The following is a 19,017-nucleotide window of genomic DNA, read 5'->3' on the forward strand; positions in this document are numbered from 1 at the left end:
TCCAGGCATCTGGCACCCACACTTCAAGCATCTCGAAACTCCCGAGGACAGCCGGCACACATCTCCGGGCATCCGACACACCCACTCCGGGCATCCCCACACTCCCGGGGCATTGTCGGCTCACACCTCCGACGGCATCCTCATTTATCACAATTCATGTTCACAATTGTGTCTCAATATTAACATGGCACATGATGTGATGGCAACAAAGTCAATTTCAGCTTTTGATTTTATATGTAATGTCATATATCATCACATATGCAGCAAGATCAATTACTATTATTTTAGAAAACATAATGCATTCTTTTTAATTTACATTTCCTAAAATTTAGTAATTGTCTCCAATAATGTCTAAGAATTTAGTACATCATAGACAAACTCTAGGGGAATTTATCTCATGAAGAACACAACACCACCAGAATTTCATACAAAACAGGATAGTCCATACATCACAGCTTTCGAAATTTGCACAATCCAGCTAGCACAGTTTTAGAAAACATTTTCATTAAATACCCAAATGACATTCAAAAATTATGAAATTCGAACATGTGATAGACAAGACATAAATATAGATACTTCATGAAGAACACTACACCAAAAGATCTCCATATAGTTCAATACAGGCTACACATCACAGCACTACTAATTCTGTCCGTTCCAATTGCACAGTTTTTGAAACATTTTTGGTTAAATAGGCAAATGAACTTCAAAAATTACGAAATTTGAATATGCTGTATGCAAGACATAAAAAAATATATTTTATGCAGAACACTTTTCCAAAAGAATCTCATACAAAACGGTATAGACCACGCATTGCAACATTACCAAATCCGAATACATCAGATTGCACAGTTTTAGAAACATTTTCGATTAAATACCCAAATGACATAAAAAAATTATGAAATTTGACTATATGATAGCCAAGACCGTAAGGTAAATAATTTATGCAGACATTGAAGTCAGATTCGTCCTAGGTAATGAAATATAGGCGGTTAAAACTTCTGTTCCTAGTACCGAAATTTCCAGATCCAGTCTTTCCAAAGAATAATGATTTCACCCACTTATACTTGTTTTTTTTGTCCCAAATTTGATTATTTTATACTCCAAGAAGTCCTTTACAACTTTCATTTGGAGGTCGAAGCCAAAATTCAACTAGAACATCACATGCAGGTCACTAGAACATCCAAGGTCGAGCTGTTTTTCTCAAGAACAGTACACTAGACTAGAGCACCACTCTTATAACTTCAATCTTTCGCATTCTATACATTTGAAATTGTCACCATTCAATCACACACACTAAACACAGCATGCAAGAGTATATCAAGAGATCCCACTTGCCTGTAGACCGAGCGAATGCGAACACAACGGCGAGACACGGCGGCGACGGAGGACGGTGGACTGCCCTTCTCCTTCCTCCCACACACACCGCCTCCTTCCTTCTTCCCTTCTTCCCTTCTTCCTTTCTTCCTTCTCTTTCTCTCCTCTCTCTCTCTCTGACGAACTCCCCTCTCTCTCTCTCTCTTTCTCGCTTAAACCAGCCACTTTCCCCTCTAATTTTCCTTCCCTCCATCATTAGGCATCATTATTTTTGCATGGATGAGAAGGAGACGACCCAGGTGTTTGAGAAACTCTTCAAGTTCACCGGCAACAACCTCAAGAACATCATCGAGAGCCCCTCCCATGAGGAGCCCGACCCTAACCCGGGCCGCTACTGCTTCCGGCTCTGCAAGAACCGGATCTACTATGTCAGCGAGTCACTGGTCAAGCGCACCACCAACATCGGCCGGCACAACCTGGCATCCCTAGGAACCTGCATTGGCAAGTTCACCAAGGGCGGGAGCTTCCACTTGACAATCCAGGCGCTGAGCATTTTGGCCGCCAATGCGAAGCACAAGGTCTGGCTCAAGCCCACCTCGGAGATGTCATTCCTCTATGGGAATCACGTGTTGAAGGGTGGATTGGGGAGGATCACTGAAAACATCAATCCAGGTGACGTGTCAATTTCAGCTCAAATTCTGCAATTTTAAGTGTTGTTTGGTGAATGTTATGTTTCTGCTTGAGGTGTTGTAGGATGGGGTCTGGGTTTTGGAATATGAAAGCTGTGTGAAGTGGCGGACACAGAAACTTAGATTGAAAGGAATATCATTGGGGGCGAAATAAAGGAACTTTATTTGAAGTTTCATGGGCTATTGTATAAATTGAACTTAGGATTGTCACTTTGTGGTAATCGGGTATTAGTCAATGTTTAAATTGGAGATGTACTGTCTTCCTGGTCTTTTTTTGGGGATGAATGATCTATCTAAATAGATTCAAAATTGAGCTTGATTCACTGTCATTTACTGGTAAGATGTGGCCGTGATGGAGATGAAGGAGGGAACTCCGCTTTGACTATAGTTGCAATCCCTAATTGCGTTTTGCAGTCATCCTTCTCTTTTCTTTCCATGGCCCTCTCCTCTTGGCTTTGTCTCATTGTCTGTCTCCATCCTTTCATTCCCTCCAAATTATCTCCTACTCCCACTCTTCCTTTTTTCTTACCATCAGCCATTCTTCATATAACATTTTCTTGCTATGATTATTTTTAGTTTAATTTGTGAATGGTTGTATGCCTTATGTTTACTTATTTTGAGTAAGCACCCTTAATTGAGTGAGTGACAGGTGAAGATTGAGATTTTCTTTTTGTAGAAATTAAGAATCTAGCCTGTTTAAATGATTTAACTCGGTCTTCCTGCTCTTGATTTTGGTTAATCAAATGTCTTGCTTCTTAGGTAAAAGGTTAGATCAATCAATACACAATAGTGCAATCATATCATGATGTCGAAGATGAATAGCTGTTTATTTTAATAGAATCACGACTTGGTTGTTTTTGCCTTCTATTTAGATTTGTCAAAACTTGATTAATTAGGGACAAGATTTTAGTCCACCCCCAGACCAATAAGCAAGAAGTACCATGTTCAATTTGTCTTCCTCATCTTCGTACTTGTGTGGGGAAAAATGGTTCATTTGAAAGAAATCTGATGATTGAAGACGAATGTTATGACAGGTGATGGAGTGGTGGTCTTTTCAATGTCTGACGTTCCTTTGGGATTTGGGATTTCACAAAGGTCAACACAGGATTGTAGGAAGTTGGATCCAAATGGGCTTGTCGTGCTTCATCAGGCTGATATTGGGGAGTACTTGAGGATGGAGGATGAACTTTGAATGAGGGTTTTCTTATACATTGGGTTGTTAGGTATTGTTCAGATTTTTGGAAGTGCATTGAATGATCATGATCTTGAGATACAAAAGAATTGTATTATGCAGTAATTTTTTTTTCTCCTCTCCAATTTCATGGAATGGCTATTTCCTTGGTTGTTTGCCATGTTGATTTCTCTGATATGCTTAAAAGAAACATATTAATCTGATCATGTGGAATGATTTTAAGGTTGCTACAGATATTATTTTGTCATGGACATTGTTTAGGATGCCGAGATCTGCAGGTCTGGTAAATCTTGTTTATCGCATCATTATGCCCGGAAATTAGCCAACTCCTGTTTTCAGCTTTTTAAGTTGAATCTCATACTTTTGGGCTGTTCAAACTTGCGGCTCTTGGTGGACTTGGCGACAGTGTTCTTACTTGTGTGTGCTTGACATGATCCTTTTTTTGTTTTGTACTTTCAATAGTATAAATACACATAAATACACAGTTCTTTAAAGGAAAGTGTAACGGTTTTTTGGTTGCATTGCCGTGCAAGGTTCATGGTTGGTCTAAGTGGACATATGAACTTGACTCAGCTGGTTTCACTTAGTATGTGGTGCTTTAGAAGCCTAGTCTTCTGCTTCTTTTGTTGACCATGTAAAGAAAAGGGAAATCCTAAGTAATTCTATTATTGGGTCAAGTGGCTCAAAATTATTATCCTTCTGCTGCTTCACGGCAGCAGAATACTCTGCTGAATAAAATTTGAAATTCACAGGGCTATTCTTTCTCATTCCGCTTTTCTTTCTCGATCTTTTTCACGCTAGTAACTTGTCTAGCACTTCTTTTTTTCCACTTTTTCCTGAGAACTTTCGGACCTGCCTGGGGTTTTCTCATCAGATGGTTAGCTATGGAACTCATATTTATGACATTCGATTGATTTAGGTATCATTGATTTTGTTGAAGTTCAAGTTTTATGCTCATTTTGTATCTCCAGGCATGAAAAGGATAAGGACTTTTTTTGGCTGAAGCCGCTAAGAATGCATAATTAAGGGTAATTTCTTTGTCTAATGTTTTATAAGTATATTATTAAAAAGAAAAGCAAGGTGATATGTTTTTTCACTGCAGATGCCTGGTCATGATAGAGTTATCGATATTGTAGGTCCATCCATGTTCAAAGACAAACAGTGGCAAGGAATATTCAAGATTCCCCAAGCCAAGCTTCGTTTCATATCTCAGAACCAACCTCCATGCACTCAAGAATCTGTAGATAGTGGTGGACCATGAAGTTGGCAACTGGAAAATGCTAGTGGATATTCAGTGCATGCTGTTAGATGAGGATGTTGTGTTGTAGACTGGAAAATGTTAGTTTTAATGTTGTTTCTAAGTGGATTTGTCTATATACTATGTGTTGAGTTATGCCTGCTGTATTGGGATGTTTGTCTTTTCCATCAAATAACGTGGATCAGCTTGTCTAATGCTATTGAGTTTGCTTTCAGTTAATGCTATTTAGTCTGCTTTTGATTAATTGGAACTTCAACTGATGCAGCATCCATTCACTGCATCAGTCATCAGCAGAACTGACTTAAGCCGTTCCAGTGGATGAATGTACTTTGAACCAATGTATTTTGGCTATCTTTGGTTTGAACTATTTTTTCTTTACATTTTTTCTTTGGTTGTGAGGTATTTTTGTAACAGGTTTCTTGTGGTTTTACATGTTTCTTGCTGGACTGCTATGCTTGGTTTCTTGTAGCTTTTATAACATGTTCATACAGGTTCATGTAAGAATACTTGCTGGTTTATAACAGGTTCATTGGTGTTATAGTTGGTTCAATGCTATTATAACAGATCTAGTGTTTGGTTAAGTGCCGTCATTCTTGGATTAGGTCCAGTGTTTGGTTAAGTGCTATCATTCTTGGATTAGTTCTGTTAAGTGGTTCAGTTCTGTCATTAGAATGCTTGCTCGTTTAAGGGGTTTAGTGTTGTCACCTGATTGCAGTTGCATCTAGCTCTGTGCTTGTGTCTTAGTTCCCGGGCCTTGACTTTTATGCACCGACAAGCCGGTTGATTGGATCATCAAGAAAATTGACAATGCGCAAAGTTTCCGACAACATCGAGCTCCTCTTGTGACCGTTAGATCTGCACACTATATAGAGGGGAAGTCTGTCTGAGCTTCCCTCGAGGACTCTCCGACGTCCAAAGTCAATTTTTTTTTTTCAAGGAAAATGATAAAAGGAAGAGAAAACTCGGGTGATTCCAGATTTAATATATATATATATATGTTAAGAGAATCGGCTTGTGGGTTCTGCATAGTCGATGATATTTATCTCCTACCTAAACGTAAAAACTTTAAAGACCAAACTCATATCTTACCCTAAACAGTAAACAGTATCATATCCGGTACCATATATTTATTACGAACTTGGTCTTCCTTACTTAATGAGTCATGAGGGCAACCACCGATGACTCTGACTTTGGGACAAGTAAGGTTGCTTATGGCCCAAAAGCATGCTAGTAGGTGTTTGGTACGGTTTCCGCTTTTAGCATTTGGAATCAAATGGTCCATCTAACGATTAAACCAAGATATGCAACCATTGAAAATCAACTTAGACATCGCGCGACTATTTCACCTAACTCTTTGGCTCGGATCACCCTTTAATGACGACGTGTCTGACTAAGATCACTCATGATCGATGACAAATTTTTGGCTGGGAAAATTATCAAATCAATCCCGAACCCATTATAGTTCTAAAACTTCGCACAAAATTTCAATGTAGTCCTCGTTGTACATTGTTGATGTGGCAATGTACCACGTAGGTCGGCATATCTCACCATCCTCTTAGTGATTTTCAACAAGAATTTATTGGGAAGATTATAAATTGAAAATTTGGGGTAAAGATTTAAGATTAAATTGATAAAATTAAAAAGTTTAAGATTGATAATTGGCATTAGTATGATAGACTTAGGATTGATCGAATAATTTTCCCACTTTTGGGCTTTACACGTGTATAACATTCTAATAGATGTAATGGGATTGGGGACGTAGTGGGTCAGAGTGAAAAATTCATTAGGGTGCACAAGGAAGAATTATCTACAATTCACTTATTCTTTTGGCCCGCCAGGTATATCTTCTTCTATTCCTAATCTGGTTGAAGCTTTCCAACTTATAAATGTTCTTTACGATTGAGACAGCCTTTTCATTTTAATGTCATAGATGTTGTATATATCCGAGAAGCAATACTAGAAGGTTATTATTACACATATTAAGAAATATTTGGTTCGTACCATTACCAATTAACGCTATTTGTGACCTAATTGTTGAGGATTGAGGAGCTCGTTATCACGGCTCTATCAAGATGTTGTGGGGGTCCAATAGGTGCATAATACTAGCGCAAGAACTAGATTACTATTTTCTTATTGAAAGTATATCCTAGAATATCGGCTAGGCTTTCAATAATGACGGGCAATAATGATATAATATTTGCCGACTCCTAACCATCTAAAAGCACTATATATTAGCCTTGGGAGAGAAGAGAGTTTACATGAGCGAGGATCCATTTTATATTGATTTTTCAAAATACGAAATCATATTATAAATCGAACCTAACGTCTTTTCACATTGAATGAATGGTAAGCGCAAATTTCAACAACAGGAAAAGTGGTATTTTCAAATGTGCCAACCTAACAATGATGTAATTCTATGAATCTCTCATAAATCCTAAACTTAAATAAAATGTTTCTTATCCTTAATAATTCAAATTTATTTTCTTGGATAAGTCACATCATGGACTGGAAATAAATGCAAGAAAAGACCACATTTGCACATCAATGAAGCATCACAATTTTAAGTTTGACATGCATTAATCCATATCAGTACATAACAACATCAAATCACTTCAATCCTACAAAAAGAAAAAAAATAACAAAGTAGAAAGCAACGTCTGCACGTCATTAAAAAAATTTGTGCTGTTGGTACTGCTAGTCTTATTGATCTCATATTTTTCAAAAAGGAAAAAAAATCTCGTCCTCCACCACTATGTTGAGATCGCTGCATCCTCCTCTTTACCTATGGTAGGATAAAAAAATTAAATCAATTATTCAAAATAAAGTGAAGTGCAAATAATAATAGTTTTAAGACAAAGTCAAGAACATATGGATACTTGCATCTTCAACTTTCCCATATATGACAACGAGCTTAAGATGTTGCCAAAAATTGCAGTTTGATTATGGCAGTCATTGCGTATGTCATGTATACCATATTTCATTTGGATGTACGTCAGTGTGTAATTTCTTTTATGGTCATTAATGCAAAATTTAACCATGTCCACCCAATAGAATCTTCTCTGCTTTCTGCTTTGTTGCAGGTTAGCTTTAATTGATCATGTTCTTCACAAGAGCCTAGAGATGATTCAGCGGGAGTTGTCGTCACCATTGGGTTGGGTTGGGTTGGGTTGGGGTGGTTCAATGTAGCTGAAGAAGGCACGATTTCCTTGCTACAGGGTTAGATTAAGCAAGCATACTCAATACTTTCTTATGAAGATTGACGCGAAGAACAATGCAATTAGATAAGTCAACAATAAGTCTGTAATGACAGATAACTTAATTTCCAGAGCATCCTACGTTTGAAGCTAATTCGGAATGTTAACAAACAGAGTGAGGCCACAACAATCGCACAACGATCGCAATTTGATCCAAACACAGCAATCTACATCTTTGTCTTCCTATAAATCCCACATTGCCATAAAACACTCAAAAGTCATTCATTGAAAACCCAAACTCAGTAAGTGCCCACTCTATTGCATTGTTGATCGACGAGCCATCTAAATCAAATCTCAAAGAAACTACTCTTTCTCACCTATTCTTTGCAGATGATACTATCTTTTTCTTAGATGGGACTGTCCTAGAATGCCAGAATCTATCCAATATTCTAAATCAATACTGTCTTGCTACTGGTCAGGTCATTAATAGAAATAAATCAGGGCTTTTTCTTAGTAAAGACTGTTCGAGTAGTCTAAAGGAAAATCTGGCACAACAACTTAGGATACCTGTGCTTCAAAAGACTGACAAGTACCTTGGAATCCCGTCTGACTGGGGTTGTTCCAAGCGAGATATGTTCGCCTGGATTCTAGGGAGAGTGAATTCCAAGTTAGATGGTTGGAAAGAACAACTCATGTCGAAAGGTGGGAAAGAGATTTTAATAAAAAGTGTTGTTCAAGCTATTCCCCAATATGCAATGTCCATATTTAAGATTCCTGTGTCTTTATGCCGGTCAATTGAACAGAAGATTGCGAGATTTTGGTGGCAAAATGGTAGTCGAAAGCAGGGCATTAATTGGAAGAGTTGGGATTTACTCAAGGAACGAAAGGATCAAGGGGGTCTTGGTTTTAGGGATCTTATTGCATCTAATAGAGTATTGCTAGGCAAACAGGCATGGCGACTACTTCAAAATCCTTTATCTTTATGCAGTCAGCTATTTAAAAGCCTATATTTCCACGCACAAGACTTTACAAGTGCTACGAAAGGCACCCGCCCCTCAATGGGGTTGGCAGAGCTTGCTAATGGGGAGAGATTCTATTCTACCTAAACTACAATGGTCAGTAGGGGATGGGTCTCAAATCCGAATCAGAGAGGATTGTTGGTTGCCTCGAGGAATTTTAGGAGGACCTGTGGCCAGAGAGGAGCCATGAATGGTGGCTGAGCTACTGTTATCAGATCAAAACAGATGGAATGAAGGTCTGCTGCATCGGTTCTTCAGTGAAGACATCATCAAGGACGTACTCAGCATCCCACTGCAACCAACTTATATAAAAGATAAGCTTATTTGGATAGAGAATAGCAATGGCCAATTTACTGTGAAGAGTGCCTACCATACCATCAAACAAGCAAACATACATTATCAGGACAGCAGACCATCCTCTTCCTTCCAACTACCTTCAATCCTATGGAAGAAAATATTGAAACTCCCAACTTCCACCTAAAATTAGGTTCTTCCTTTGGTCCATCAGTCAAAATGCTCTCCCCTCTAAGGCCAATCTCTTTCACAGACACATTAGTGCAGACCCAATATGTAGTGTATGTGTAAATCAAACACCGGAAACACTGGAGCATCTTTTCCTTCTTTGTCCGTGGACTTCGACCGTATGGTCTCACCCTCGGGTTCACATACATATTCTACCTACTCAAATCAATCGTATTGAAGCTTGGCTTGCTGATAGATTCGTAGACAATCAAAACTCACCAGGTATGGAGGTTGTTGCTGTTATCCTCTGGCAAGTCTAGAAAGCATGGAACCGCTTTATCTTTCATCGTCAGAAACCAGATCCCCTCTTTGTTGTGGAAGCGGCCCGGACCACCTCCAGCTTGGCGAAGCATCTGCGGTCAACCACGACAGGCTCCATCCCAACTTGAACGGATCCAGGGTCTCTGTGGCGGCCCCCCGATCCTAGTATGCTGAAGATCAACATAGATGGAGCCTTCGGAATTGGTAGTATCTCAGGGTCAACCGCCTATATCTGTTGTGATCATACCGGTTATATGCAAGAAGGTTTTACCTGTGAAGCCACAGCATCCTCCGCCTTGCAGATCGAAGTACAAGCTTTGAATGTAGCCTTGCGCCATCTTCTGCGGATCGGGAAGTCAAATGACCCCCTCATCATCGAGATAGATTGTCTCCAAGTGGTCGATGCGGTGGCAGGCCCTCAGAAGATGCCATGGGAAGGCAGATCGCTACTTGCAGAAACGGCCGCCTTACTCCCCTGTTTCTCTCGTCTCCACCTTAGGTTTAGCTGAAGGGAGACAAATGCACCAGCGGACTAGGCTGCCAAGGCCCATTCACACGGGTCCCTGTCTTTGTCTGCTGTTTTTCCCCCTTCCCCCACTTTGTTTAACTTGCTACTCTTGGACGCGTTACGAGCAGGGGGTTTTTCAACTGTTACTTGAATGAAATGTCTAGTTCTGATAAAAAAAAAAAAAAAAAAAGTTCAAACCAACCCTTCGTAGTCAAACTTTCCACATTCAGCTCTCCCTTTGAACAATCAGCCCCAGTGATAATTTGACGCCATACAAAAAACCATATGAAATTTAAAGCCTCTATCTTTCTATTCATGCCACTTTGCCCCTACTGATCTATTTCAAAAGTGCCTAAATAGTTAGGGGCCAATCTCAGGCCAACTGATGACCATCATCAAAGTGCCTGACAAAAGTGCCTATATAGTTAGAGACAAATCTCAGGCCAATTGATGAGCATCACCAAAGTGCCTGACAAAATTACAAGCCAAAGACATTTGTGAGCAAAAAGATAAAAACAAAGGTATGCTAATGGTAATCTGCATAGTGAATAGCCACTCTTACACGTGAAGCTATTTGTTGAAGCCACGCTCATGCATCTACCTGTTACATCCTCTTCAATTGTTTGAGCAACAAATTCTAACGAGTTTTGTTTGAAATGTGTAGTCTGACTACTGGCACATGGGTTACGGATATAAACAGCTTATGCTTTTGTTATTATTGTGGGTATTCTAGTCGCCCAATGGCTGCTAAACCTGTTGAGTTCAGACCAAGAGCTCTTCATCGAAGACCATAACAAGTGATTTGAGACCAATCTCCTCAAAGTGATTGACGAAATTACAAGCCAAAAAAAAAAAAAAAAAAAAAATTGCAGACATTTGTGAGCAAGAAGATGAGAAAAGAATCTTGATATTCTCTCAGACAGAACTTATATTGCGCAGCTAACAACCATAGTGTTTCGAGCTGTGGAAACATCAAACCCAAATGTTAGCTCAAAGTTCTCTTCTACAGATGCACTCATGTGCCTCCATTGATAGTGAATCAAAACACTGTAAATCGCAAACTAGCACTGAAGAAGAAAATGAGGGCGAGAGAGAAAGCAAGAGCAGAGAGGGTGAGATTTAGAGTAGAGGATTGTCTCTGATTCAACTGGGAGAAACATCTAGTGAGAGAGAAAAAAACTAACCTTGAACCCTAATCAGATACCAATTGTGGATTTCAATTTTTAGATTCTATTGTTTCCCAGAATTGTTTAGATAAAAATGCCCTTGTCTGGCAGCCAAAACAATCGCGTGTCAATGAAGATTTGGCCGGCCGAGCCCAGGCCTTTTTTGAGTTTGACTAGGCCAGATTAGACCCTTATTTAAAATAAAGTCAACTTTCATCTTATTTTTGAGAAAATGACTCAAATTTTTCTAAAAGTAAATTATCTTTGTAAGAACTAATTGGCCGGCCAAGTAGGACAGCGGTGCACCCCTTCCACAGCGCCCTTCGATCATCTCTCTCAGCGCTCTCGTGTCCAGCTTTCTTTTTTCAATGTTTTTTTTTCTTTAATTTGGGCTATTTTCTTCTTCTTTTTTAAAGTTTGGCCTTTCTGATGTGGCGCACAATTATCGCCACATAATTAAATACATTAAATTTGCATTTTCCATCACTAAAATTGAATATGGCTAGTGGGGGTATTAATTGCACTTTTTAATAGCTTTTAGGATTTAATTATACTTTCCTATAAATTTAGCACTTTTAATCTTATCTCCTTCTAACTTTGATAACATACAAGTGCCATGTGGTCTAACCATACAATGTCTCTTTTATTGTAGTACAATATGTATCTCTCCTACACATAATTAGTCTTAAAAACAAAAGCTACCCAATGTCCAACTTGATTTATGGATGACCAGAGTCAAATTCTTATGCAAGTAACAAATTGACTGCAATAGTAGGAATCAAATTTGAAATTTAACTATTTCAAACTTGGTTCTCTTTATTTGATGTTCGAGTGTAAACTCACATGTATCTCCTAGACAAGAAATTCTTTTCAAAATTTGCAAATCCGAGTGGTGAATTATGTGTAATGCTTCTAGAATATACTTGGATTAGGGAGAAGGACACTAGAATGACTAAAAATTATATATGGCGCTCACTCTAGTGTCAAAACTTTTTGCCAACTCACTTAAATGTCAAGTCGGAGAAAAATGGTCACTTAAGTGCCTCCGGTGAGAAATTCTGATTAAATTGATTACATGGCATTAAAATTAAAATTTTCATATGACTTGACACATTTTAAAAAAGAATCCAATCCACATAGACATCCAAAATGACGTCACACAATGATAATTTTTTAATTGACATTAACATTGAAGTGATCACTTTTTACAATGTCTGACATTGAAGTTATCTTTTTTTAATAACAACCGGCACTTAAGTAATCACTTTTAACAATAATTGACATTCTAGCGATCCATATGTACAATTTTTGACACTCAAGTAATCACTCGTCAACTTGTCTACGGGATGTTGTGTAGGAGTTATATGCTAATTGGGCACACCGGCGAGTCATGTAGGATTGAGAAATTAATAAAATATGGCCACATCGGATTTTCGGTGGCCCAAATCAGAATTGGGATTTAAGTGGTTGTTCTTTTATAAAGCGGCACTTAAGTGATTCAAAAAACTTTTGATACTAAAGTTAGCGACGTACACAATTTTGACACTTCTAGTATTCTTCTCCCACTAAGATCATGTGCAACTTGGTCCACATTCAACAATACTAAACTCTTCCATGATCCATACTTCATTTTATTTGGATGAAGAGTTACGTGCTTCTAGAGACAAATATCCATGATTTACATACACACCTAAAACATATCAAAGGTCCCGTTGGAAGTATTAATAAGATCTCCATTAAAATGTCAACTAGCAACCTTGCCATAGTTGTCACATAGTTTTTTTAAGATGCTTGGCAAAATCTCTTTAACACTTCACAAATTGCTTATGATTTCTATGTAAATGGAAGTCAACTTCTTTGGACTTTAAGAAGACTTCTTTTTTCCTTGTTGATTTGTATATTTCATAAAAAAAGTTCTTTGTAATGTCGGCTTACCTTGCTCTTATTCCAAAGATTAAGAAACCAAAAGAAATAAGCCAATTTAGGCCTATAAGCCTTTACAACTTCAGCTATAAAATAATTTCAAAAGTGATGGCTAAGAGGCTAAAACCACGGCTCCATGAATTGATTGCAATAGGACAAAGTGCCTTTGTCCAGGGTCATCAGATTCAAGACAACATCTTTATAGTCTAGGAAGTATTACATCAATTGAGGGTAAGGAAGAGAAAGAAGAAGTTCCAGGCCATACTTAAATTTGACATGCAAAAGGCGTACGACAGGGTAAAATGAGACTTCTTAAGAGCATGTATGCTAAAAATGGGTTTTTGTGAGCGATGGGTTGATTTAATCATGCAATGTGTCTCTATTGTATCGTTCAGTGTGAAAGTAAACAGAGAACCCATACAATATTTTCAACCCTCACATGGAATCAAACAAGGCAATCCACTATCCCCTTATCTATTCATAATTATGGCAATTGTTCTATCATGGATGCTGCATAAAGCCATAGTGGATGGAATCCTTAGAGGAATTGTCACGCCTCATTGGGCGTGCACCCATCCCGGCTTGATTGATTAAATAACGACGTCCCAAGATGCATCGTTGACCCTTTCATTTTAATACGCATGCGGAAGTGGATATAAAATCCCCAAACAATAAAATAATGGGATAGGAAAGTAGGATCAACTTTTCACAAAATACATTTTTATAAACATACAAGTCTATACACAAAGGTTTACAAAAGGGATCGGCTCTCTACAAAAGAGAATTGTCCTAAGACTAGCTAGCCGGACAAGATTGCCGATTCTTCGGGCTTCACCTCTTAAACTCCGGGGCTTCCGGTCATTTATCAACACCATCTAAGGACCTGAAAATGGTTATACAATAACCGGTGAGACAATGTCTTAGCGATTTCTACCCTCCTAAGATTCGATTAGGAAGAATGCTTAAGCACAAACAAGCATTAGATGGCTTACCTTGGTCTCAGTTACCTTCCTACAAGTCGATACCATTTAATATTTCATTTAATCATATCAACAATCAAATCACTCAATGAGATTAAATCATCGACCAATCGACTTAGTCGATTCCATGTCATCGGATCGTCACCTGATCAAAACAATACTATCTATGAGCCTAATCAAAATCTAAGACTGTTCACTCTAGGTGATATATAGATAGTAGCTTGCCCCAAAGACTAATAAATACTATACTGTTCATTTTCTAAGATGACATAACATGTCACTGAGCTAGTATTGCATACCGTTTCTTCTCCAAGATGACATATAGAGTCACCGAGCCAGCATTGCATATCATTCATTATCTAAGATAACATATAGAGTCATTGAGTTGGTATTATATATCGTTCTATCTCCAAGATGACATATAGAATCACCGAGTCGATATTGTATAACGTTCTTTCGAGCTCTTATAATGTACTATTCCAATCGTACAATCAATTTACCATTTTTTTTATCATACTCGATAAAAATACACGTGTGTGGGTATATGGTCGGCCTTAGCCAAAATACAAAGTTTTCACTTTTGAACCTCCCACTATTTTCAGCAATCCCAAAATCGATTTTTGGCGATGTAGATCGATGCCTGGTAATTTTCCAATTAATTACCAAAATTATCCAATTTAGGAATAAAATCCTAAAGTCACAATCATGCAAAATTAGTACAAATTAAAGCTCAAATAAATAAATAGATTGCACCACAATAACTAGCATAAAATTTCGATCGTTGACTATCCCAGTTTAATTTTCGAAAAATAAATAAATAAATAAATAATTATGAAAACTAATAAATAAATGCCAATAAATCCAACTTAGGCTCGTAATGCCTAATTGGACATCGAAACGGACCCAAAAATTTCTAAGACTCATTAAATAAATACTAGAGTCTATTTACTTGCTAATTGCACTAATTAACCACCTAACATGCATTGGCAATTAATTAAATTCATTAATCTAATCTTATCTAATCACCTAATCCATCTTAACCTAAACTAAACAACCCCTAAGCATGATTAACCTACTAAGCGAGGATTAGTGAGTTAAACTCATTTGTTCGGCAATCCGGTTGGTGCAAAATGACGGGGACACAACGGGGCTCGATTCTCTCCAGGGCGAGCCTAGTTTTCGGGTTCGGAACAACCCCAAAATGGGCATCGAAGGCTGCTGGAAACCCATTGGTTTCTGCTCTGTTCTTGGTTGAAACATAGGGCAACAAGGGTTGGTTAAAGTGGGGATGGACTGAGGAAGGTGGAAGAGACCAAACCGGGTTCAAGTGGGGACTCACGGTGGTCAGAGGCAGGCCAAACAGCTCCGGCTAAGCTCCACATGACACGGGACAACAGTTGGGACATTGGAACAGGCGAGAGGGAGGCGGAGTAGTGTCAAGCTGGCGCGGGGCAGCGGCGGTGTGCGAGATGACGAACGGCGACGGCGAGCAGTCCGGCGGTGGCGTGGCTGCTCCGGATGGTCTCCTTGGTTGTTGGTTCTGAAAATGGCACAATAAGGAAGGGAGGGGAGGCTGTCGACCGGATGAGGGGAAGAGGGAGAGGATGAGGGAACAAATGGGGTTCACTTGGCTTAATTTCTCCTTAAATGTTCCCTTGACCTTATCCAACTTGTCCACCAAGCTTGGCTATCTTCCATGGCCTAAAATCAGCCACCAAGGCTCCAATTACAACCCTTGAAATGGTCCAAAAAGCCTAGGTAAGGGGGAGCTACGAATTTGCTTGACTTCTCCCTCAATTGGTGTGACATCCCAAATTTCACCGACCTTCATTAGTGTAATTAGATCATTAGGAACTTAGATTAATTAGATTGGGCTAGAAAGTGAGCCTGATGGATCGTGAGAAATGTGTGGGCTTGAGAAATAAGTGGGCCACACGAATTGGACTTGAGAAGTCTAAGGAGAGATTATGGGCTTGGACTTGGCTTGAAGCGGGCCAAGGTTTGGAATTATTAGATTTGTAGATTTAGGTTAGTAGGCCAGATTGTTATAGATTAGGCTTGTTGGGCCAGGGACGAATATTTAGGCCCGAATGATTTTATTTTATAGATTATAGTTATGATAATTTGATTAGTGATTGTAATGTTAATATCAATTTCTAACATTAGCATTTCTTGTGATGAATTCTTTATAGACTAACATTGACTAGTCGATATGTTATGTCATGACTTTGTATAATTATAAAAGGATTGAAATCAAGTAGAAACAAAAGGAAATTAATTGAAAAAAATTAGAAACTAATGAATCGACTGATGACATGGATTAGAAACAAATATAATTTGAGACAACAAACTTGGAGGCCACGACATCTCTCTCTCTCTCGTTTCTCCTTGTACTCGATAGCCACGGTTTTCTATTCCCTAGAAATCGAAACTAGCAACTTCAAGAAACATAATCATTAGTAAGATCTCATCATTACTCTAGCCTAGGGATTAGCCTTGTAGATCTATTTCCTCTTAAGTTTCGTAACCCTCTCTCTCTCTATTTAAAAACCGAGAAACCCATCTTCATCTTCTTCTTTTTATTTTTCTCTTGGTCGAGCGGTGAAACCAGAAGCAAACTAGCAACCTTCTTCTTCTTGCATGCGATATTTTGGTGTTGATCTTGAAGCATCTTTGTGTTGTTTAGTAGCCGAACAAGGTAAGGAAAGATATAATTCTAAATTGAAAGTTATCCATTGTTTGTCAAGAAAGCTTGCGGATCTAACCAAACAGTGAAGGATTTGAATTGTAGTTGCTGTTTTGTGATTAATCTAAGCTTAGTAAGTGTTAGATTGAAGGTAGAAGCCATTGCATGTTGCTTTTGAGTCTTGCATGTTTCGAAAACTTGATGAGAGTTGGCTGTTTTGATTGAGCAAAGTGAAGAGATGTTTGCCGAGTGAAGAAATGAGGTGAATGTTGTGATGTGTGAGTTGAAGTATGGATATATGCTTTGAGCCGAGCTGCAAAAGGATTCTTTGTTGAGAAAACTTGCTGAAGTTACTCTTAGATGCTGTGATTAAGTAATGAAGTGTTGTAGAAGAGACTTGTGGAAAAATAAATGGTTTGGTCGGGTTAGGAGTGAAGGAATCGTGTATACCTATTCTGTTCTAGGAGAATACGGTTAGGGAGTCTTCTGTTTTGTATTATTTTCTTTATGTATATTGATGAAAATAAGAAAGGAACCATTCTACATGATAAAACATCCATTAGATTGAATTAGAAACCTAGCTATGAGTATATGAATATAAAAACGTAGAGATAGAAGTGAATTTAGTAAAACCAGTAAACTGTTCTCGTGAGAAACGGTTTGACCTTTATTAATTATACGAATTTTATGTATTTACCTAGTTATAATTGGACTTTGAATCCTTAATTAAAATTGTAGAACACATCTTGAGGAATAACGTGTCAAAATTTGAGATTAAATGGATAAGAGTTGGCTAGTGAAACAATTTTTTTTGTAGATAAAGAATCTGGACGTCGATACAGGGTGCTAGTAAGGATTATGGCAATTGTTACCATTAATACAGTGAGAATTAGACTTAAGTTTATTCATAGAAAATGTCAATCTATGTCTTAAATATAACATACTAAAATTTAGTAGTATTTCGACAAGAATTAATATACCTTCTGTGTCCGAAACCGAAACTATACATTTAGCTAGTAAACTGTCTGGACCCGAGAACATATACTAGATGTTGTGTCTTTTATATTAGACTTGTATGACACACATAGAGTCTTGTAACCTCCTAATAGATGTTAGTTATATAAGAGTAAGTCTCATATCTTATTTGAGATATAAGTGCATATAGTATCATGCGTGTGCAATGAGTGCGGTGCATAGTGCTTGATTATGGGGTAAATATCTGTTCGGCATGGAATAGGACATGTCATAATGGGTTTTATCTTATCATTTGGACACGCACGTGTGTTAGGTTCATGAGAGTCAGATATATAGTTAGATACTTTGGAGTCTTTTTCTTTTGCATACGATAAATGCATTAATCAAAGGTGTGCTGGTGCGAAACGTGTGCTTAAGAGAGTGAATGAACCCATCGGTAGAGAGATAGTGGTGATGCCCTCGGAAGTTTGGGATGCCCTTGCTGAGTGGTCTTGGATGCCTCGGTAGAGAGATACCGAGATGCCTCGGAGTGAGATGCCCTTGTGTGTGATCAAGGATGCCTTAGTTGTGTGATACTGAGATGCCTTGGAGTGAGATGCCTCTTGCTGAGTGGTCTTGGGAGGACCTCGGTTGTGTGATACCGGGATTCCTCGGAGTGAGATGCCCATAATAGAAATATTGTGGAAGTTTGAATGAGGTAACTTTCGGAATTGACTCGATCAGGCCAGTAGAGTTTCGGTTAGTGATTGATCGAGGGTGGATCATATGCTCACTAAATATAATTCTACTTGGTGAGTGAGTCCATTTACTGTTGTTGCATTACATCTTGATATGAGATTGAGCTTGAGAAAGGTAAGCATAGAAATGGATGCTCATAAGGTGATTATATACATAATATGTTAATATCCAATTGTTTATGCTTGTGATATACTTCCTTTAGCATCCTAAATTGTTTGATGATTCTCTTGTAATCTTGATGGCTGTGGATTGTTTAAGTTAGAGTTTTATCATTCTTTACTAGGCAAGGTTGTTTGCTCATACCTTACATTTTCAGATTGATAGCATGGATGTACCGCCAGTAGCTCGATACAGGGCGGTAGTGCGTCTTGATGTTTCTCTTCATGACGTGTATGATCTCGACATTGACATGACTTTCTCCAAATATGAGGCTACTTTATGGATGGATGACGGTAGAGCTGACTTGATACCGATGACGTTCATTGTATGGTTTATCAACCATGAAGGGGAGATATTTGGCCCTTTACCCTTTGGTGCAAGAGGACCTGGAGCGGGGATGGACAACGCCTAGACGCCTTGGATCATGTAG

General features: G+C 38.4%; 1 protein-coding gene and 1 long non-coding RNA gene across 4 annotated transcripts; one reads left to right on the top strand and one right to left on the bottom strand.

The window, feature by feature from the left end:
- The first annotated feature begins 1,577 nt into the window (after window positions 1-1,577).
- LOC120291336 (60S ribosome subunit biogenesis protein NIP7 homolog) lies at window positions 1,578-4,650 on the top strand. 2 transcript variants are annotated; one of them, XR_005549337.1, is made up of 4 exons: window positions 1,578-1,989; window positions 3,041-3,229; window positions 4,170-4,226; window positions 4,335-4,650. XR_005549337.1 is itself a non-coding variant. In XM_039308571.1 (2 exons), the coding sequence occupies exons 1-2, from the start codon at window positions 1,593-1,595 to the stop codon at window positions 3,196-3,198; spliced, it is 555 nt and encodes a 184-aa protein (XP_039164505.1). In that variant the 5' UTR covers window positions 1,578-1,592; the 3' UTR covers window positions 3,199-3,358. The 2 variants fall into 2 exon arrangements, 1 of the variants encoding a protein (XP_039164505.1); XM_039308571.1 differs by lacking the exons at window positions 4,170-4,226; window positions 4,335-4,650 and having other exon boundaries at window positions 3,041-3,358.
- Window positions 4,651-6,998: 2,348 nt separating this feature from the next.
- Window positions 6,999-9,942, bottom strand: LOC120292244. Of its 2 annotated transcripts, none has more exons than XR_005550035.1 (3): window positions 9,724-9,942; window positions 9,411-9,622; window positions 6,999-7,238 (listed from the first exon to the last, which is right to left on the bottom strand). It is a non-coding gene; the product is annotated as an uncharacterized LOC120292244 (long non-coding RNA). The 2 variants fall into 2 exon arrangements; XR_005550036.1 differs by having other exon boundaries at window positions 9,411-9,645.
- Window positions 9,943-19,017: the final 9,075 nt, after the last annotated feature.

This window comes from Eucalyptus grandis, chromosome 3, assembly GCF_016545825.1.
Source record: "Eucalyptus grandis isolate ANBG69807.140 chromosome 3, ASM1654582v1, whole genome shotgun sequence".
In the NCBI taxonomy this organism is placed as follows: domain Eukaryota; kingdom Viridiplantae; phylum Streptophyta; class Magnoliopsida; order Myrtales; family Myrtaceae; genus Eucalyptus; species Eucalyptus grandis.

Bases quoted from the DNA above. Each gene is read 5' to 3' on its own strand.
- LOC120291336 (XM_039308571.1), top strand. From the start codon at position 1,593: ATGGATGAGAAGGAGACGACCCAGGTGTTTGAGAAACTCTTCAAGTTC. The intron at 1,990-3,040 runs GTGACGTGTCAA...ATGTTATGACAG, and splicing joins CACTGAAAACATCAATCCAG to GTGATGGAGTGGTGGTCTTT.